Source organism: Phyllostomus hastatus, unplaced genomic scaffold, assembly GCF_019186645.2.
Source record: "Phyllostomus hastatus isolate PE091 unplaced genomic scaffold, TTU_PhHast_1.1 phas_contig_29, whole genome shotgun sequence".
Classification (NCBI taxonomy): domain Eukaryota; kingdom Metazoa; phylum Chordata; class Mammalia; order Chiroptera; family Phyllostomidae; genus Phyllostomus; species Phyllostomus hastatus.
In genome coordinates this window covers 45,025,953-45,046,789 of record NW_025333835.1, presented here as the reverse complement: position 1 = coordinate 45,046,789, position 20,837 = coordinate 45,025,953, and the positions used below count along the sequence as shown (strand labels likewise).

Sequence of the window (20,837 nt, the reverse complement as noted above, 5' to 3'; positions counted from 1 at the left end):
GCACGCATATCGGAAAGGCCGACTGGCACAGAGCTGGGCACACACCTCGCATGCCCGTTGGTGGAAATCCGCAAAGCGAGCTTGCGGGCCGACGGCATCCGGGAGTTTGGAAAGCAGCCCTGGCCCATCAGTTCTGCGTCCCTCCACCTCCCACCTCCCACTCGGATCTCATTTTCATCCCTGGCAGCACTAGCCCGGCTCCCCCCACACGGGCTGAGGAGGAAGCTGGAATGTGTACGGAGGAGGAGGAGGAGGAGCGGGCGGGGGAGGCTCGGCGAGCCGCTCCTGGCTTCTGTGGGCGCGCCCCTCACCCTCCGCCACGTGGACTCAGGGTTCCACCGAGCGCTAACCTGCGGCCATCTATCAAAAGGTTGGAAAATTTCAAATACCAAGCGTCTCGTTTGGAGGTCACGTTTCGGAGTTTTGACTGTATTTGGAGTGTCTGTACCGAGAAGAAATGCCGTGGAAAAGGTCCGGCAACGTGCCGTCAGCCTTGCGCACGAGCAGAGGGCCAGGGGACCCACCGCCCGCCCTGCAGGCCGGGGTGGGGTGCAGGGTCTTCACTTCTCAGCGGCTGATGAAAGGCTCTGGGTTTCGGGCCTCTCGCTGTCCAGGCACCCAAGGCCCCCCGGTCTCCTGTTTCCTGTTGAAAACAACAGGGTTTCAGCCACCCCGCACCTGTGTTTCCAGTTAGCTATCCCAGAACCACATCCAATGAGAGCAAACTCAAATGACTGTCGGCGTGGCCTCCCAAAACTCTCTCCACCGCCCAGCTTCCCCAGCAGCCCCCTGTGCCACCGTGCCCTCCCACCTGTCCTTCGCGCGTCGTAGTCGTAGTCGGAGGAGTGACCCTGTCAGGAGCCTGGAGGGAAGCGCTGGCTTCACCGGGACGTGGCTTCCTCTCCCGGAGGCTCAGTACCTTCTCCGTCCCGCGGGACCCCAGAGGACCGCTGCGGGCGGTCATTAATGACGTGAGATGGCAACAGCATAAAGCCTGCCACCGCGCAGGCGCGCAGCACTGTCGGCCCCCTCCCCCGCCACCTCGCTCTCCTCCCTGCCCTTGTTGGTCCCCAATATTCCTCTGTTGACCCTATCCCTGAGCGAGGTTCCTCTCGATGGCCGTTGGAGGAGAGAGGAAAAGTAGGTGACCCCTGAGCAGGGGTGCGTCCTTCTTCCTGCTGCTGGGAGGTGTTGGGCAGGGAGAAACCCAGCACCAGTCTTGGGCGGTACCTGGGGCACTCCCGCACCCGCCCCCTCTCCCTGGTCGCTGTGGACCCCGCCCCCTCACCAGTGAAGGGGGAGAGTCCTCGCGGGGAGACAGCGTGGTCCCGGGGTGCTTACCCGCCGGGTGTTCCATTTACAGCAAACACAGCAGAAGTGGGACCACATGATGAAAGAAAAGTCATTGCAAGGTTCAGGTTCCATAAGAATGTAACGCTAAAGGGGAAATGCAGTTACTTCTCTGCTTTAAATCTGGTGTTTGGGTCACGCGAAGGGACGAAAGCCTGGTGAGCTGCTGCTCGGATTCACAGATACCACCTGACCCATGAAACTAGACCGGCAGCCGCCACAGGGAAGGCAGGGAGGTGGACGCGTGGTCCCGCAGGCCTCCCCCCCCCCCCCAGACCGATTTTCACAAAAACCGAGCTTTCTTCTAAGCTGTCTTCCAATCAGGGAGGAAACAGCGATGCTCACGTCGTGTTCTTCCTTGCCAGTCTCCTACGAAACACTGTGTTTCCTGCTGTCACCTCTGTTTGCCCAGCTCATAGAACACGGACTCACAATCTCCAAGTTTTCGGAACAAGACACGTCAGGACTTTCACTGGGTTCATGCGCTCATTCCTGTGCCAAAAGTAGGCATTGAGTTTTTGTTTTTAAAGAATGATACACTGCAGTGCTTCTTGGGAGGAATGATTACACTTACTTTTTAGAATGCAGCCGAGTCGGTAACGAACTGCAAGGCTGGCGTTGGGAATAGCCCCTGTTTCTCTGCGTCACTCGCAGCTGGGCAACTGCTGCACGACTGCACGTCACTTTCCGTCATTCCCCCGCCTTTTGCCTGGTTTCTCAGACCCGGGGACCAAATTCCCGAGCTCCACATTCTGCTCCTCCTTCTCTCCGCCCTCTCCCAGCGAGGAGGGGGCGACCTCCGGCGTCAGGAAAGCGGCCGACAGCGTCGAGCGGCAGCGCCAACCTCGCCCACCATCTCGGCCCTGCTGCGGGTGTGGCAGAGTCCCTGGACCTTGGGTCCCTGTCACCTTCCACGAGGGACGCTGGGGAACAGAAAATCTCGGATCAAATCCTGAATAGGGACGGAAAGGGAGCAGCAGAGACCAGCGAGAGCGTCTCTTTTTCTACCGTGACGACGGTGGCGGGAGACCCGAGCTGCCCGCTCCTGCAGAGTCGCCGAAAGAGGCTGGAAGTCGCCGCGCGAGAGAGCGCGTTCTGCTGAAGGCCCTGGATGGAGACCGCGGGACAGAGCGCCGAGACCCGCAGCCTGTGCGTGCACCTCTGTGCAGTGGGACAGTCGCCCGGCTCACACCGCTTCTCAGGGTCAGGCCGAGGGCCCACCGCCTCAGACACCGCAGTAAACAATGAGGACCGGGTCCTCGTTAGGTCCCGTGACACTGTTCATGGAGCGCTCCTCGTGGTCAGGACTGTAAGCCGCAGGCGGGGCGAGGAGGTCTCCGCCCGAGTCGGCCGAGTGTAAGAACAATGTGGCCATAAGCTTGTTTTTCAGAGACCTCGTTTCCTGCAGCCCCAGGCTTGGAATGCGATAACATGTTTTCTACGGACATTTTTTTTTTGTCTTCACATCAAACAATATTAAATAGGAAAAAATTGGCGGGTGGGCGGGGGGTGTTCTAACTGCTCACATATGGCCTGGGTGAATGACTTGCACTCACACACAAACCCCGACTGCCCTTCCCCCACACGTGGGCGCGCACCCGCCTGCAAAGCCCTCCTGGTCTCTGCTTGTCAGAACCCCACGGTTTGCAAAGCCCACCCAGAGGTCTCCTGCTCTGGTGGTCTGCCCTCTCACCCCTGTCAAAACTAATATTGCGCCCTTCTCACGGGGCTTGTGTCTTTTTCTGAGGCACCTTTTCACACCGGGTGCAGGTCGGAAAGCTTCTGAGGGACCTCGCTAGGGTCCCGAGCAGCTTGGCCTCCTACAGCACCTGCGCGCCAGCCTGCGTCTTTACAACGGCTCTTGGCGGCGTCCTACACGTGAAACGTGCTCCATAAGAAGTTTTCTTCCTGGTGATTAAAAATTGGGGACGTCCCACCCCCTTGTGCGCAGATGGGAAAGAAGGGGGAAAGCGGGGAGCACTACAGTAGCGTAAACAACAGGAAAACATGGGGGCAGTAGAAGCGTTCGAGAGAAGGTGTTCCGCAGACTGGCTGGCGCCCTGGGCCCGGCGCAGCCTTATCTGGAAGGGCTCTCAGCGGCCCCTGCCGAGGGTCACGCCCTGGCGGTGCGCACTCTGGAGGTTCGAGCACCTGAGGTCTGATTTCACCGGAAAAGCTTCCTTTGCTTCACTTCTTCGCCGTGAAGGGTGGTCATTTGCACGCAGCGTCTCGCGCTCATTCCCAGCACCTAGTTCTTCCCTCCAGGCGTCTTGGGTCTGGCGGCAGCTGCCTGCCAGGGAAAAGGCGCTTACTCTAACTTGAACAGACTGAAGAATCCCTAGGCCTGGGGGTAATGTGGCCTCCTCCTGCCCTTCCTCCTCCCGGCTCTTTCCCTCTCTCTGCTCAGATGCCCTGGGCGCTTGCTCAGCCCCGAGGCACCGCTGACACTCTCGCTCGCTCCCGGCCAGGCGCGGGGACCCCAGCCGCGGCGGCGGCAGCAGCAGCGCGAGTCTCCCCGCGGTGGCAGGCGCGCGGTGTGGGTCCCCGGCTCCTTCCTCCCCGGGATTGGCTGTCCGCGGTCACGTGGAGGCCGGGGGGCTGGCATTCCGAGTTGTGGCTTCGGCACTCCTTTTCCTTTTTAAAAATCGCCTGGTCCGGGCGGCTCGGCGGGGCTGGGCGCCTGGCTCCTGCGCGGAGGCTGGAGGCGGACGGACGCGGCCACGGGGCGGACTGGGGCGGCGGCAGCACCTCCGCCCTGGAGATGTCGGGTCCGGGAGCCAGGCCCCCGGCGTCGGCGGGCTGCTACTACCTCCGTCCCGGGACCCCGGAGGGCCAGGACCTGTACCTGCGGTTCGATCAGACAGCCAGGCGCTCTCCGTATAGGATGAGCCGGATTCTAGCGCGCCACCAGCTAGTGACCAAAATTCAGCAAGGTGAGTGGCCGGCAGCAGAAGGCTGGGGCGGACTCCGGTTTCTCTTGGCTCTGCCTCACGCTAACAACCCAGCTTTGCAAACTATTGTTTTCCCTTCGCGACTTATGGATGCCTCTGCCACGTCGCACAAGTAACTTGTAGAAGTAGCTCCAGGCTTCAGTTTTCAGCAAACAGTGGCAGTACTTAGCTGCCACATTCCTAAGGTCACCGGGAAAGCCCACGGCAGGTAGGACGGGGAATCAAACATTTCCAAAACTGACGAGTGTGTCCTACAGCGTCAATCAGGCAGGTCTACTCAGGGGGCATTTTAGGGGCTCGCCTGCAGGTTCCTCACACTCGGTCACCTCTGAAACTCAGACACTTGTTTATTTAGTTAGTAGGGGCATTGCGGGGTGGGGGGGGACTCACTCCTCCCCTCCCCCCCGGGGGTCCTTAAGAAAAGTCTTGGTGGTAGGAGAGAGTGAGAATTCCAGTCTGAAGGGCAGGAGACTAACAGTGCGAGCCACGTTCTCCGCCCCTGTGTGCGCGGCTGTCAGTGGTCGCCCTGGATTGGCTGACACCGTTCTTTGGTGGCCAAGGACAGATAAGTCCCCAACCTCAGAACAAGTCCCGTGCCCCGTGCCCAGAAGCACAGCTTCCGGCCAGGAGATATCGATGACAAGCCACTGGATGTTCCTTTTTATTCTCAGAGGAAAGAGAGCAACTGCCCGAACCTCACTGGAACTCATCCTTCTCCAAAAATAGTTTAAAACGTGCTCCCCGGTCCAGGATAGGTCCGCTGAAACTACACAGATGAACATTCCTAGGAAGTCGCCAGGCCAGCACGGGCCCATGTGAAAGACACACCCCTGTACCCACGTATACACACTCAGTTTATGAAGTTCTGACCACCCCCTCCCAGACTAAAAAAAAAACAACAACCAAGTAAATTATTGTCTAGAGCCACGATGCAAACACATTCCACTGAAATAAATGCGTGGAAGAGTATATTGAATTTTAGGGGGGCCGTTGGGGTTTGTAATCATGAAAATTCTTATTGTAATGTTTCCAGAAGGAACAATATGAGTTCTGGTGAGCGGCATTCGATGAGATTGTTTCCTTGGAAATTGGGAGTTGTTTGTAAAGGCTCGGGAACCGGCTGTGTGAAGGATGCTGGCCCTACACACCGCTCTGATTCAGGAAGGATATTATGTCATTCCATAAACTCTGTGTGCAGGTCTCGGCTGAATAGAAACAAAAGTAACTGTTTCCCTGTGGCTCGATTTAAAAATACATCAGGCTGAGACTGAAAACCAGCTCCGTCTTTGTCTTAAGAGATTTCTGACAAAGGTGTTGTATCAGATACCGTCATCCTCATAGGCGTAGGGGCTTGAGAAATAATGGTCTCTAACCGGTGTTCTGTAAATATTCCTCAGCATGCATATAAAGTGTATTATGTTAGAAACATTGCATAGAAATAGTTTGAAATCGCTTTGTAGATCTTTCACTGTACTCACAACAATTACTGTCACTAAGAATTATTTATGTTCTATTTGGAATAAAGGTTTTTTTTTTTTTTGAAGACTTAAAGTTACGAACCCTGAATGTGCGCTCTTTGTTTGGTTTCTGCCAAATTAGAAAATGTAAGCGTTCTCGCCTTTTTATATCAGGCAACAGAACGTTTGACGCCCATGAATGCCTAAAAACTGAAGGTGCAGATGACAGTCCTAGGAAGGCATACAAGGAGGCCAGCAGCCCAGTGCCTCAGGTCTCCCCATTTGTCAGCATCACACAGTTGCAGAGTCAGATACTGAGAAAGCAGAAGCAACGCAACTTTACGAGGTTTGCTGTGCTAGGTGGCTGCTTTCTGTAAAAGCAGAGAATGCTGGTTGAGCATTTATAACATGCCAAGGAGTGCTCTGAGAGCTTTATACATATTTCAGTTTATTTTATCCTCAACAAGATCCTTGTAGGTAAGTGCTATTATTAGACCCATTTTAAAGCTGAGAAAACTGGAGGCATGTAGAACTCGAGTGCTTTCTCCGAAGTGGCAGAGTCAGAGCCCGTGTTTGGCTGGAACTCCAGAGCCCGCCCCCTGTCAGAGACTAAACGGCTTCTCCTGTTTACAGTGTGAAAGTACTGAGCCTGTGGCTGGTTTTGGGGGTTGTACAATATGCCGGAGACTGTTCAGCTTTTCTACTCAGGATACAACCACACACGTATAGCAGAATCAAAATTGGTCACTCGCCATAAGACTTTCACTCAGGTTTTATTTCTGTCGTGGAAGCAAAACGCCGTGTGTTCTGCCTTCCTTGAACTGTCAGTGCCCAGGAGGGCTTGTTGTCAAGTTATTTTGCTAGTGACCCGTGATCATTCCATTAAAGCTTACCAAGTGCATATTAAATTAACAGCACTGGGGGGGCGGGGGCGGCTGTTTGTGTGTCTGTTTGGTGACGGTATCTTGAAAGGACAGCCACGTCAGGAAATCTGTTGCGTGACTCTGCGGCTACCGATCTTTCCAGGAAGATTCGGCGTTATGTTCATGTAATTTGGGGCATTGTTGCTTCCAATCTCCCAGGGCTGTGGGGAACCATGCAAACAAGAGTGAGTTGCTCCCCGCTGACCTCATTACGGTGAGGTCATCCCGGAGGGGCGCGGACATGATTCAACAGCAGATACACGCTGAGGAAGGAGAAACACAGAGGAGAAATAAAGGAGGCTTTGATGATGCATAGGATCAGAATTAGTTGCCCCAAACCAGGATGAATCCAAACTTGCTCACTGGAGGTCACGCTCCGCAATCTAAGGCACCGTTTCTCCGGGCTCCTTTTAACTTCTGGAGTTGTGAGTCCAGTTAGAAGGAGCGGAGATGTTTAAAATAGAGTGTTGTTTGTGAAGGGAAAGTCTCTCATGAGTCGCTCTGCCCAGAAGCCCCAGCCCACCACTTGTTGAATCAATGGGGAAATTGTTGCAGGGAGAGAGGATGGAAATAATAATGGTCCTTATTTCCCTCCCTGGCAGGCCCTTGGGAATGAGCAAGGGGGAGGGCGCCGAGGCGGTGGCGGGTGAGTGTGTCAGAGGCCACGGGAAGGGAGACTAGGGATCCTCTGTCTTGATTGGCTGCGATTGATTGGGCACCTGGCGCAGGTAGTTTAGACACACCTCCGCACGCTCTTGGATGCACCCAAGTCTAAGCAGATCTTGACTTGCTTTGGGAGAGAATTCCTCATGCGACTAAACTTCAAAAAAAATCCAAATGCATAAAACAGCGTGACATGGACCAGATTGCGGGCAAGCCCACGGAAGGAGCAAGAAGGGGCACAGGGAGGCAGGCCTGGCGTGGACGCGCCCCCCCCCCCACCGCGGAGAGTCTCACAGCCCCCCCCCGCTGGGGCCTCCCTTTCCTCCCGAGAAACTGACACGGCTGGAGGACAGTCGCTCCCGTTTATTCTGGGCCTAGAGGCCTCTGGAGCTGAGTCAGGACGTCCTCGGACAAGTGGGTGCAACGCAGAGAAACTTCAACCTCAAGAGCCAGGAGCCGGAAAGGATGTAGAGCGGCTTTGCAGTGCGGGACGCCTCAGTGCCTTACCCTGTCCTGCGCCCTGTCCAGGACGTGGAGGGGCGGGGGTCAGCTTTGAGTGCCACCTCTGCCGCCAGTCGGCTGAGTGGTCGGGGGTGGTGGGGGGAAGACTTCCCTTCTCCGTGAAATGCAGGGTTTGGGCCAAACAAATGTGAGGTCATGTGTAAGCTTCTGGGACTCTGTGACCCTTAACCCCTGGTTTTAGTGCCTAAAATTCAGCTATTACTTTCAGAGACAGACAGTTCTTGCTTATGGTTTGTTTATTCTGTCGCTCAGCATGTATCTGGATGTTCTTTTGGTGCCTCTTTAACGCTCTCCTTCCCAATCAATAGCAACGTCAGGAGGTCCAGTCTCGTGGACTAGTTAAACGTCGGTATAATCTACAACGGTTAAGGAACTTGTAGAACCTTTGCTTCTCGGGAGCCCCGGCCGGGGAGATGGACCTGGGGGGGGGGGGGCGGATCCCGAGGATCGCCCGTCCGGGTCCGAGACTGTCCTGCATGCCCACCCTGTCCTCTCAGAGAGACCTCTTTCCCTGACGGAAATGCCGGACGTCGACAGTGTCGCTTCGAAGGGCACTGGTGAAAGAGAGGCTGGCAGTTCCACAGACTTTTTATCTGAGGCTATTTTTGGCCGCTCCATTGGACTTAACTAGAGCAGAATAAACTGCCCTTCTGACACTCCCGGGCAGCAGAGCGGGGCCTTCCTGACCTGCCCTGTCCCGTGGCCCTGGCCCGACCAGTGGCATCTGCGGAATCTGCCCAGCCTGCGTGCCGGCATGGCTCGTCCCCGGTGGGCGAGACGCGCCCCAGCTGGGCGGTGACACCTGACATTAAACGGTCACTTGTTCTTTTGAAATCGACCCTTCTCCACGTCTTGGGCTCCCTGCCCCCCCCTTCAGAAAGAGAGGCTGGCCGCGCCGGCGGAAGGACCGAGGGAACGCAGAGCACGGGGTGAGGCCACGGTCACTGCGGATGGCTCTCGCTCTTCAGAGCACAAGTGGCAGCTGTCAGACATGCGCAGGCCCCAGCTCAGAGCCTCATCCCGCCCAGTGCCGGGGACTGACGCCGTGTGAGCAAAGTTGGAGGGAAATCTGTTACGTGAACTAAGTGACAAAAAGACGGTGGGTAACATTTTTAAAAATTGTCACGCCGTACACACGGGAGCGGCCAGGAAATAGGCACTCGAAGGGGAGCGGTGAGGAGTGGGGGGCTCGTGCACCCATGAAGGTCGAGTTTTACTTTAGCCGGCTGTGACTGCCACGGCTGTGACTCCCACGCTGCCTGGCCCAGCTTTTATTAGCTCTGGCTTTATAAACACAGATCTCAGGTGTGGGCGGCGGCCAAGTTCAGACGTTGGAACGTTGGTTTGAGCAAATAGTCATCTTTTTCTCGTCTTCTCTTCCCTCTTCTCATCAGAGCTTTAGTCTTGAGTGAAGAGTGGACATTGGTCCCCTCTCATCAACAAAGTTCCCTCACTTCCTTTGCACCGTAATCTTGGGCACACGGAAAAGCACCGGTTAGGGGGGGAAAGAAATCACCACAAGTGGTCTGAGTAATATCAGTTGATGCCCCGAACAAGTTCAGAGAGAGAGAGAAAAGGACGGTGGGTGTTGGCGCACCTCTCCTGGGAAAGGGAGTGGATGGCTAGGGCCCAAGGGGGGCGGTCCCTCAGGGGGACGCCCCTCATCTCGGCGTCTTATTGGCCGCGAGAACACGGGGCGAGACTGGGGAAGAAGGGACACGGAGAAGAGAGAGGAGAACAGGACCGTGAATCGCACGCCAGAGATGTGACCCAAATAAGGGTCATGTGCGAATAGTTTTCTGTCTTCCGAGGGGCCATCTGAGTGTGATGTCGCTGTGGGTGAAGACTTTATGTGTTCATCTACATTCCACTTTCCTCCCTGAAGGATTCGAGGTAGCTTATAAAAGAATACACATACAATTCAGTGAAGAAAAAGTAAGTGTGCTGGCAAGAAAAGTGCAGGCCAGTTAATACGGTAAAACTAGAAAGAGATGTTACGTAAACATATAAGACACAAGGCCCCGAAGAGTAATGAAAAGTGGCTATAGGTTGAGCTTGAACTCCCCTACTTTAAGCAAAGAGGAAAGAATGATCAGCTCAGGTTTTCCTGGGTCTTGACGTTTGGGAGAATTTTCTCCCCAAAACTTGATAGAGGAGAACAATTTCTCGTGTAAACCTCACAAAGCGACCACCCAGAGTGGGCGGGGCTCTGAAACCTGCCTGCGCTGCCAGGCAGCGGCTGCAGCAGCCAGTCCTGCGCCGTGGCCTGCAGCAGCCGTGGAGGCGGGACCGCGAGTTACAGTCCGTTCACGTACCTGGGGAAGGGGGGCGTGGGCGGGTCAAAAGGTGGCGGTTGGGGACGGACCCCCCCAGTTCCCCGGCTCACCCCAGGGCAAGCAGGGAGACCGCCCACAGACGGTTTTCCGAGCCTCCCGCGCAGAGCAGGAGGCTGTCAGACGCTCAGGAGCAAATGCTCCTGCAGTGAAGTCACCTGGGGAAACGCCGCCGCCTCTTCCGCGGCTTGGATGTACGCACGGGGGCGGGCTCCGAGAAAACCCTGCAGCGACCATGTCAGTGCTGTTTCCACCGGCGTGTGTCATCGGGAAACCCTCGTCGCCGGATAGCGGGAAGTGACAGCTTCCAAACGCAATGTCCCCGGAGGGACACTCTTTGGAGAGGCTGACTCGGGCGAGTGCGGAGCCTGCGGGTCACGCCGGCCCCCTCCGACCGTATCTGCTGGGTGGGTGGGACGGCAGAGCGTTGGAGCGGTTTGGAGAGTACCCTTGCAAGTGTTCTGCCTGCCGCTCCGTGTACTTGAACAATCAACGGGGGGAGGCAGGACCGAGAGCTTTTAATGCAAATTTACGAGCAGAGTAAGACTCTAACCTGATTGTGTGGGTGGAGGCGGCACATTTGCCAGGCAGGAAGCCCGAGGACTGGGTGTACAGGCAGCGTTAATCGTTGTAACGGGAATGCAGCCAGTCTTCAAAACCTCTATAAGAGAGGCACTGCTGGCCAGGAGACAGACATTGTCACTTTTTAGCTCTGGATCTGAGCAGCCTGGGCCAAAGCCGAAATGCTAGCTGTGTTCCAAAGGGTCTGACGTTCCGGAGGCAAATTCAGGACACTCCCTGGGGAGCGGAGTGACCGCCCCTCAGGGAAGTCCTCCCGGGTCTCAGGTCCCCACTGGCTCTCGGCGATGTGGGCCGTGCACTCCCCGAGGGCCGGGCATTTGTCGGTGACTCACGGCCCCTCTCTGACTTCATGGCCCACGCATTTCCTCAGGACGTGGTGGTCTCTCTGTGTAGCATCGTAAAGGGAACTGATAGAGAGCAGTCATTTTAATTAATAAAATCTGTTTGTTTAGTTGAATAAGCAACTGCCACATTTCCAGGAAGACTGTAAATGCGGTGTTCGGGCGTTTTTCCTCCTGCTGGCAGAGAGAGTGGTGCATTGGCAGGTGCACCGTGGTTTGAGAGAAATCCACAAAATGCCAAGAAGCTACCAGAGAACGGGTGCAGAGTTAGCTGCAGGGTCCCGTGCAAATGCTCCTGGTGTGAAGTCACACCGGACCAGAGCCATCGCTGGGGAACGGTCCCGTCTGGGGCAGGGCAGATACATGGGGTACCATGGCCGTTTCCACACTGTGAGTTGGAAAGACACACATTCTGTCTCCCTCTCTCTCTCTCTCTCTCTCTCTCTCTCTCTCTCTCTCTCCCCCTCTCTCTTTCTCTCTCTCTCTCTCTGGGAAACTGAGGAGCTACCAGAATTTAAATGGAATGCTTACAAAAGAACTTGGAATCTCAGACCATGGGAATGCTGCCAGAGAAAGGAAATAGGTAGAAATAAACCCAAACTGTCTGGCTGGACTGCCAGATGATTTCCTTCAAAAAACACAGGAGCCCGGACAGGGAAAGGCCTGGCGGGGCAGAGTGGACCCCGGTGCCAGCGGTCTGCACTGCCCGGCCTCGGCCACTCGGACAAAGCACACGGGGGACAAGTGTGGAGGACAGACAGTGGAGGCTGCAAAGCAGGAACTAACTCAGTGTCACCGCGCTGCTGACCCGTGGGCGGGCTGCGCCCAGGAGACGCTCGCTTTCTTCGCTCCGACTCTCCTCTCTCTCCCCGGCTGACCCGGAGAACCCCGCACACGGGTGACCGGAGCCTTGGGCTCGTGCTCAGTCTCCGTAAGTGAACAGTCACATCGGACCCACAGTCGGAGTCCCCAAACGACACCAAACAGTCGTCATAAAGTCTCATGTTCCTCCGAGTGTGTCTGTTCCCCAACATCGTGTATAATTCTTAGAGGTACTCCAAGACATGGGAGAGATTCTCAGTTCCAGTGACGATTGTACTCTAACCACCTCCCTCCCCCTCGAAGAGGAGTGGAATTCTTTTTTTTTTTTAAGATTTTATTTATTTATTTTTAGAGAGGGAACGGAGGGAGATAGAGAGAGAGAGAGAAACATCCATGTGCGGTTGCTGGGGGCCGTGGCCTGCAACCCAGGCATGTGCCCTGACTGGGAATCGAACCTGCGACACTGAGGAGTGGAGTTCTCAGTGAAGAAATGTGAGTCTCTGCAGAGCAGGGGAAGGACACAGGACGGACTCTGGACCTGCCCTTCTCACACCAGAGGACGTGATGCATCCCTAACCCTCCCCGCTGGGGCTCCGTCACCCCGCGGGTCGTGTGTAACGGTTCTCACGAGCAACAGCACCTTCACGTCTCCTCGGATCCCCTTCCGAACCAGGGCCGCCCCACACCCGCCCTGAACACGGACCCCCACCGCTGGTATTTCCTCTCACTTGCTCTGCTCCGAGGAGGAAGGGCTAAGGCAGACCAGGCTGCCTGGATATTCGTGTCACCGGCTTCCTAGAAGAAGGAGGGGAAACACTTGGCAAGAGTGAAAGGAAGGCAGGCTTGCAGGTCGTCTTGAGGAAGACCGAGAGGGCTTCAGAGTGTGAGGTCATCGCCCGCACCGAGCGTGATGAGGCCGTGCCCAGGTGTCTGTTGCTTATCTCCGGAATAGCTGGATCTCCCTCCCACGTTGTCATGTTCTAAACTGATGGGTGAACTCTGCGGCTTTTGTTCCTTTTGCAGGAACTTCCCAGGATCACCCCGGTCTCTGGGTGGATGCAAAAGAAACGCTATAAAATGTAGTGAACTTTCTAAAGTGAAGGCAGTTTAAAAAACGAAGCACTCCGTTTCTCAAACTTATTCATCAAACAAACCATTTACGCAAGTTTTACTGCCCCTTCCCTCTAAGGATCTCATTTATTCCTTTTTTCACGGAGGAATCTCTTCTCCATAATTGTTCCATTCCCCAGCCAGGAGAGCGATCGTGTGAGTGTGATCGTGGGCTCCTGCTGGCCTTTGCTCTTAGGCTGGAATGGATTAAGTGAAACGGATTCTGTTGCTTCGTTTCCTACGGGACATACGTAATCTCAGGCCCCCCTTCAGTCAGGAGGCCCCCCACAAAGAACAGAAACGCCAGTTCGTGCAGTCTCCACCCATCATAACCGAAAGACGAACCCCGAACTGTGTAGAAGCCTTGGACTATTTGGTGTCTGCGTGTGGCATGCCGGGGACCCCGAAAAGCTCTTTGGACAGGGACCCCTCCGCTGGCGCAGGAGTGCGGGACAGCCGGGGGAGCAACGCCACGGGCGTCGCCTTGAAGGCACGGGTGCGGCCGCCCACCACCTCCGGACGCTTCCTCTCCTCCAGCCGGTCTCTCTGAGACCCGGCTCGTCCTGGGCCAACTTTCCTGCTTGGAAACGTTTCTGATCTCATTTTCCCAAGTCATTCCTTGGTGAACATCCCCGCTCGGTGCTGCCGCAGGGAAAAGCCCGCTTACCCGCATGGGCTGCCTCGGTGGGCAGACACTCGCTGAACAGGACAAGGACACTCGGCAGCAAGCAACGCTGCTGTAAAACATTAACTTGTCAGCAGAACAGAGACGGTGTCAGAGTGGTGCGGTTTTTTCCTTCCTCCCCTCCACGGAGAGGAAAGTTACTTCCTCCCCTCGTTTTACAGCAGCATCTCGGACAAAACCACTGCATTTCTGTCCGTACCACCTGAGGTTGCTCCTGTCACTCCCGTCTCCTCCCACCTTTGGTTGCTCAACCAAAGGGCTGGCCTGGCCGCCCGGCCTCCGTTCTGCAAGTTTATTGCTTTGTTCCATAGCGAAGGGGTGACGTGGCGCTGAGACACGGCCATCAGCTCGTTAATGCTCAGTCATGCTTTCTTCCGGCCCCAGAGCCCGAACAGCTGGGCCCAGAGGTGCGGGGGAGACCTGCCTCCTGGGCCCCGGGGGCAGACGCATCCACAGGTCACCCGCGGGGAAGGGAAAGTGAAAGCTGGGCTTTGTCATGCACAGAGGCAGGCTGTCAGCCTGAACCTTGCAAGTTGGGGATGGGCGCCTTGGCTTCGTGTCAATTTTGTGCGGCAGATTTCAGCTTTGGAAACACTCCTGAAGAGTGAGAAGGAGTAGCAGTCCCCGGCTCGCTGCACTGACGGAAGGCCCCCTGCCGTGCAGCCCGGCCTGTTTGCAGTGCTTCGTGTAGATCTTTGTTGCGTTCTGTCCACCTGGGCAGAGTCCCGAGAGTGCAGCTCGCTCCTCTGGAAAGCAAACAGGGTCGGGAGGCCGCACGCGGAGGGCGTCCCTTCTGCAGAGGCGGGAACGGTGGCTGGCAGCGCTCGGGGAGCAGGCCTGGGCTGTGACCCCGACTGAGGCCTCGCGGCAGGCACCACGTGCGTGCAGCCTCGTCACCCTGACAGTCACGGGTGGGCACGTCCGCCCGAAACCGAGGCAGGCTGCTTTCTTCCCTCATCCCGGACCTGGGGCTCCTCCTCCCCCACCAGCCGCTCCGGTTTGGGGGGCTTCACTGTGTCTCTAAAACCAGCAGCAACTGTGTGACACGGTCACGTACACGGACGACCCGCTGCTCTTCACCAAGGGCTCTCTGTCCGCAGTTCCTGTCCAGGGGGCAGCGCTGCGGCCTTGGGTGAGGAATCTGGCAGAACAGGCGTGACGGATTCCTCACCCCCAGCCTCTCACACTGCCCTGCTTCCCAAACGTGCTGGGGGCCATGCTGGCCCTCCACCGGGGTTTCCAGGGGCTCCTGGGGCCCCTGGAGCTCCAGGGCTCACGGGACCTTCCCGGGGGCCATTGCCGACAGGAGGGGACAACCATGAGGGGGGAATTGGGTCACACCTGTGCCGTCCTCTGGCCTCGGGCTCTCGGGCTCCGTGCCCTGCAGCAGAGAGGGAGCGTGTCTTCAGCCACGGGCTCCATTTCTGGAGACGGGCCCTGGACGGCTGGGAGCCCTCCCTCTCCCCCAGATTTTGCAATTCTGACCTCAGCCACGGCGGAGGCCCGCGGCCCAGAACGATCCCTGCTGCACTCTGCCGCACTTGTAGCTGGAGAACAGTAGCCAGTCAGAAGAGAATAGCGATGTTCTGCCAACTTCGGCGGTGTGTGAGACTTTGCCAGAAGCAAAACAGAATCAAAAATAATAAACAGACCTCCTCCCTCGCTGCGTGACTGCTGTTTGCAGAGAGAGCTCGGTGAGCTGACTGTGCGTGTGCGTGTGTGAGCGCTCAGCAAAGGGCACGTTTCAGGGGGGAAAGGCTAGTTTTCCGGAGCCCGGGTGCCCGCGATTGGAGGTCCGCAGAAGTCCTTGGGTTTCCAGGGACACAACCCAACACATTGGCAACGCCGTTTCCCCACAACGAGTGGCCTCCGCCGTGGCTGAAATACCAGACGCATGAGTTACCTGCAGCTGCAAAACTCCCGCGGGGAACAGGAGTCTTGGAAACGGAGAAGTGAGGAGACGCTTCGGGAGAACCGAGACCTTCCCGGTAGGAGGGGGGACCTTCCCTCCCTGCACGTGCGGGGAGCTGGGGGGCGGGGGCCCCGGGCTCCGGGTCACCTTTGCCCATCAGGTGGGAACGTCGGCTTTTGCTGTTTGGTGACGTTGTGAGGTCAGAAACAGGTCGCTGTGAAGTCAGCTGACGTGGAGGGCCTGGCGCTCGATTCTGGCGCCGCTAGGCGACGCTTGGGGACGCGTGGAGGATCCCCGGGCTGGCCCCGTGTGGGAGCCGTGCGGAGCGACACCCAGCACTCCTGTCCCCAGGGGGATGCGAGACGGGGCCCCGTCTTGCCTGTCTTCCTTGAATGACCGTTGATACGACGACTTGGGGGCGTGGGGGTAACGTGCCGCTCTCGGCTGCAGCTGGTCTCCGAATGGACCAGGTCCACTCACTGTGAACTTCATCTTATGTTTCCTTTCCGTGTGTTCGATGTGCCGTGAGTGAGTCTCTGCTGAGTGAGGGTCCCTCACACGCCTGTGTTGCCTCTCATTTTCCTTCCACCCCCAGGTGTCAAGAGTTTGACTTTGTATTTTGACACCGTTAATACGTGTTGTTTCGCCCGTAATGAATAACTTCCCTTAATCGTGGGCAGAATTAAACCTTGTAAAGCAAAAGATGCTGCGTGACAGACTCAAGGACTTGGACAAGTCCAGGTGTGGTGGATCTTAGCTCTTGGGTGTCCCGTCTACGGCTGAGGGCAGTGCGGGCTACTCCTCCTCCGGGCAGGGCAGCCTGGTGTGGGGGTCCAGCGGGGGGCCTGCCAGACCTTCCTGTGCCCCTGACAGACAGACTGTCTGGGTCGGAGGGGACCGAAGGGGCCCGAGGTCACCTCGCCCGGGTTACCCGACGCACGGAGAATGTGCCCAGTGCCACCCTGCTTCCTTGCCCGGCACCGTCTGGGCCGGGAAGTCTTAGGAAAGCCAGTCGAAAGGAACTCACGCTGGATGAACAGACCCCTTTAAAGGGTTTGAATTTCATGTGATAGCTTTGATACCAGATTCACTTTTTGATTTAATGTTTGAGCGTGCCCATCACTCAAACCGGATGGTGGCGGGTTCCGGGAAAAGGAGAGTTACTAAGCAGAGACTCTCGGGGAATCTTTGGACACCGGTAAGCACCCTGTGTATCTGGTGATGATTGGGACGGCCCGGTACCTCTGCTGACGCGGCCCTTGAGAGGGGACCGAGAGTGAGGAGGGAGGCAGCCGGGGGGAGGGAAGGAGGAGGACTCCGGCACCCGGAGCAGGTTGCCGACACCTCTGACTCCGGCGAAAACAGAGCCTGAAGACTTGATTGACCTCCTCCTTGCCCACGAAGGTGAGACCGGCTTCTCTCGGCCCCACACGGACGTGTGATGCTCTGGGTCTCTCTGCGGCCTCCGACTCAGCGAACACTCTCCTCCTTTACGGCTGGCTCCACGCGGCGGTCAGCCCTTTCACCACGCAACCACGACCACGTCTGGTGATGGATGTTGATAATCTGACGTGGGAGTTGAGAAGCCTTCGTTGGAGGTGCCTGACCGACCGCGAGAGAATCTCCCAGACCTTTGTTCTGTGGCTCCGGGAGGCTGTGCATTTTCTGGAGCTGGTAGCTCATCGACGCGGCATGCGTGGCGTAGCAGCACGGGCTCCGTGTTATCCGGGCCTGGGTTCAAGTCCTAGTGCCAGTGCTGATGCGCCGTGTGAACTCGACCAAGGTCTGTGACCTCTGGAAGCCCGACCTCTCATCTACAGTGGAAATAAAAATAATGATAATGTCGTGGAGTGAAGGGTGGCCACACGCGCGAAGTGCTCGGCCCAGGACGCAGCGCTTCCTCGGGGCTCCGAGTCCGTCCTTCTAGCGGAAAGGACACTGCAGCTCAGCCGCACGGCCCGTCACGCCGCGGGTGGAGCACCTGGGGGAAGATGAAAAGCACCCGCGTTCGGCTAATTTCTCAAAGTGGGAGGCAGAGGAAGGGCCACAGTCACGGTCCATCTGGAATCAGAAAGTCGGACGGCTCGCCGGAGGGGAAAGGGCCGGCGAGGGCTGCTCAGACACAGTGCCGCTGTGAACCGGGGTTCTCCCCACCCAGGGGAACTCACCTCTGGGGGCAGACAGCTGTCCCGCTCTGGGTGTACCTGAACACAGGTTCCGCCCTTAAACTCATGGGCCCTCCCCCGCAAGTCCAGAGTGTCAGCTTCAACTCCGGCATGCACTTGATGGGAACAGATCCAACTCCCCATCTTTCAGCTCTCACGTCCCCCCAGTGAAGCGCCATTAAAACACTTGCCTCCGCGGGGAGCTAAGACGAGAGTCTGCCAACCGCTGCCGTAAGGGGCGCGGGGCGGGGGGTGAGACCCTCGAGGAGGAAGCTGGTTGGCCCACCTCCAGCCCGCGCCAGCGCAGCCCTGAAGGGGGGGGGGGCGGCCCGAGGAGCCGGATGAAGCGGCTTCAAAGCCAAGAGTCCCCGTGGCTTCCTTTCAAAGGCAGCCTTTGAAGTCTTCTCTTTTGGAGAAATTTGGCTAAGCTCAAAGCGTTGCCCACTCAGCTGGCTCCCAGAGGGTGGGGCTCAGTCGGCCACTGCTCCCTGCTCTGCCTGGCGGAACACCGTCCCCGAATCGCCGCCCCAAGTGCCTGCTCCGGGCCGGCGCTGCTCGGCCCTTGGGCCCCAGCAATGCGCGGAAACACAGCCCACCCCGCGGTTTGCCGGGCCGCACTTAGGACAGGCGCCACGGGGCGTCTGGGGTGCGGGGATGCGGGAGGCCCCTGAGTGGGGTCCAGTGGGGGCTTTGGCAGCTGCTTTGTTGTTGTCATTGTCGTCGTGTTGGGGTTTCTTCGCTCAGGCTTCCGTCCCCCCCGCGGAAAGCATCATCCGTGCCGGCTCCCACTGGCCCGTGACTTGCACCAAGCTGCCTGGGGAGTCTGAGGCTGAGACGGTACCAGCTCACGCCCCGTCGGTTGGCCGTGTGTCTCCCTCAGCACCCGAATAACGACACTCCGGTCGCCCGAGAACAGGGCCCTCTCTGCCTTGGTGGCATGTGCGCTGCTGCTACTCCCCTCTGTCCCGGTGCGGTCAGGGCCGCCACCCTCGACGGCTTCCCTCCTGGCTGACACCGCTGCTCGGGCGCTGCGGCTTCCCCAGGGGGTGCAGGTGGTGCAGGGTCTCTCCTGAAATCAGCTTCGGCAGCACAGCTGTTACAGAGAGGCTGCATTTCAGAACGAGCGTCATGCCTTCCGCCTCAGTTGGAGCAGTGGAGGACGGAACCTAGCCACTATTTCAACCAGTGTGTGTTCGGACCCACGGCATGTCGTGTCTTTGCTGGTGTTGTGAGTGACACAGAACGTCACGTGTGATCACGCCCTCGAGGACGCCGAAGCCAAGGGAGACGCGACGTGTAGACTGTCTCTCATGTTGGCCCATCGAGGAAACCCGCGGTTCGGCGGCTAGCGGGCTATGCAAACTTCAGCGTGCAGGGGAGGCGTGCAGGGGATGGCTGCCTTGTCAGCAGGCCGGGAGGTGGGGAAGAAAGACCGCGGGGCCTGAGCTATGAAGAGGTGCTGCAGCTCCTCCGTGCAGAAGTCACAGGGAGTTATTTGAAGCTCAGCCGCAGAATCGAGAAGTTAGGTCTGAGTGATGACGGACGCAGTTCCAATGGGGTGAAGTGCGGGTGTTGGAGGAAGCCCGGACGGCGGGGTCGAGGAAGGAGCTGAGGCCAGCCGGCCGCGAGGGTGGCGTGCATTGGCGAGCTAGCGGGGCGCCACTGAGAGCCCCTGCGTAGAAACGGGGTGCAAACAGCCGTTTAGAAAGACGCGTAGGTGACACTGGCACGGAAGCGGCCAGACTGGATGGAGAGAGGCAGCAGCGGCCGCTGAGCGTGTGTTTCGTCCAGGTCGTCCTGGGCGTGATAAAGGATCGCCTTGCGTCACCTTCGCAGGAGTGGGTAACGTTGATGCCCCATTTCCAAGGTTAAGAAACCGAGGCCCAGAGAGGTTACAGTAACTTGTCCAAGTAACTTGTCCACGTTAAACCCCAGTACCTAGCCGAGCCAGGATTTGAGCCCAGGGCTAACTACGACTCTGTGTTCCCCCAGCTCCAGGCCTCCCCTTGTTGCTACAGGGGCACCCCAAAAACATCCTGAGGGGTAGGGATTTTAACTATGACAGTAAAGAAATGGTAAATACAGGATTTAGCCCCATAACCCTTCAGAATGGCAGAATACTTACATTTTAGTGTCTCTATGACCAACTTACTATATTTGGCCGTGTATTATGCCTGTCCATATTTTTGGCCCAAACTTTCAGGAAAAAGACCTTCCGTTTTAATTTTTTAGTTCAACTTCTTATTTATTTATAGTTAGATACGTGTTTTTTGTGTTGTAAAGGCATTTTAGCGTTTACTTTTGAACATATTATGATACAAGAAATTTTATGTAACGAATGCATACGCATAAAAAAAGAATAAAAATATTTATATGTGTTTATTTAGGTACAGAATTAGTGCCGCCCATGTATAATTCGCACCCTTGTTTTTTCCTCAAAATATTTGGGCAAAAGAGTGCTCATTATACACTGCAAAATACGCCACATGTTTATGCTTTTCTCGTACTCGCTACGGTAAGAACTCATTGATTTGACTGTATTACTGTGCCTTCCGGTACAGATTTTTATTCTGTTTGGAAACACGTGCGCTGAGCTTTGCGTTACCGGGAATTCTCACGCAGTCAAGGCTGGGTCATCCGAGGACCCCGGCTTCCCTCGACTGTAGTTCAAGTGCCTGATGCAAGCGCATGTGTTTGCCTCTGCTTTAGGCGTGACCTCCTGAAAATTTCATTGGTGAGGGATAAATGAAATCGAATGCTGATAGTAAATGAATTTGGCATGTACGGTGAGGATTTCAATTTTAGAGTATTCGAGATTACCAATTAGCTTGAATGATTTCGTATCTTTTAAAAAGGCTTTTCTAAGGGTGTATGTAACATGCCCCATAACCCACATAAACGGGGTCCCTGGTTTTAGAAACGCGAATAAACCGGAACGCCAGTTAAACGGGGCCAAGCGACGGCAGTAATTTGAAACCACAACATTAACTTGTGGAGAAGCCCAATGAACAGAGAGAGGTC

General features: G+C 56.7%; 1 protein-coding gene and 1 long non-coding RNA gene across 4 annotated transcripts in view; one reads left to right on the top strand and one right to left on the bottom strand.

The window, feature by feature from the left end:
- Positions 1-20,837, top strand: part of STARD13 (StAR related lipid transfer domain containing 13) — a 190,654-nt gene that overhangs the window by 45,825 nt on the left and 123,992 nt on the right. Inside the window, exon 1 of one of the 3 annotated variants that reach the window (XM_045838936.1) lies at positions 4,004-4,283. The exons of the other annotated variants lie outside the window; for them this stretch is intronic. Coding sequence (XP_045694892.1) covers positions 4,112-4,283 — 172 coding nt within the window. The 5' untranslated portion in view covers positions 4,004-4,111. Of the gene's footprint in view, positions 1-4,003; positions 4,284-20,837 lie in introns of those variants that run through there. 3 annotated transcript variants of the gene reach the window in all.
- On the bottom strand, positions 840-2,251 carry LOC123818731. Its single transcript, XR_006785676.1, has 4 exons — positions 1,925-2,251; positions 1,696-1,842; positions 1,342-1,437; positions 840-950 (listed from the first exon to the last, which is right to left on the bottom strand). It is a non-coding gene; the product is annotated as an uncharacterized LOC123818731 (long non-coding RNA).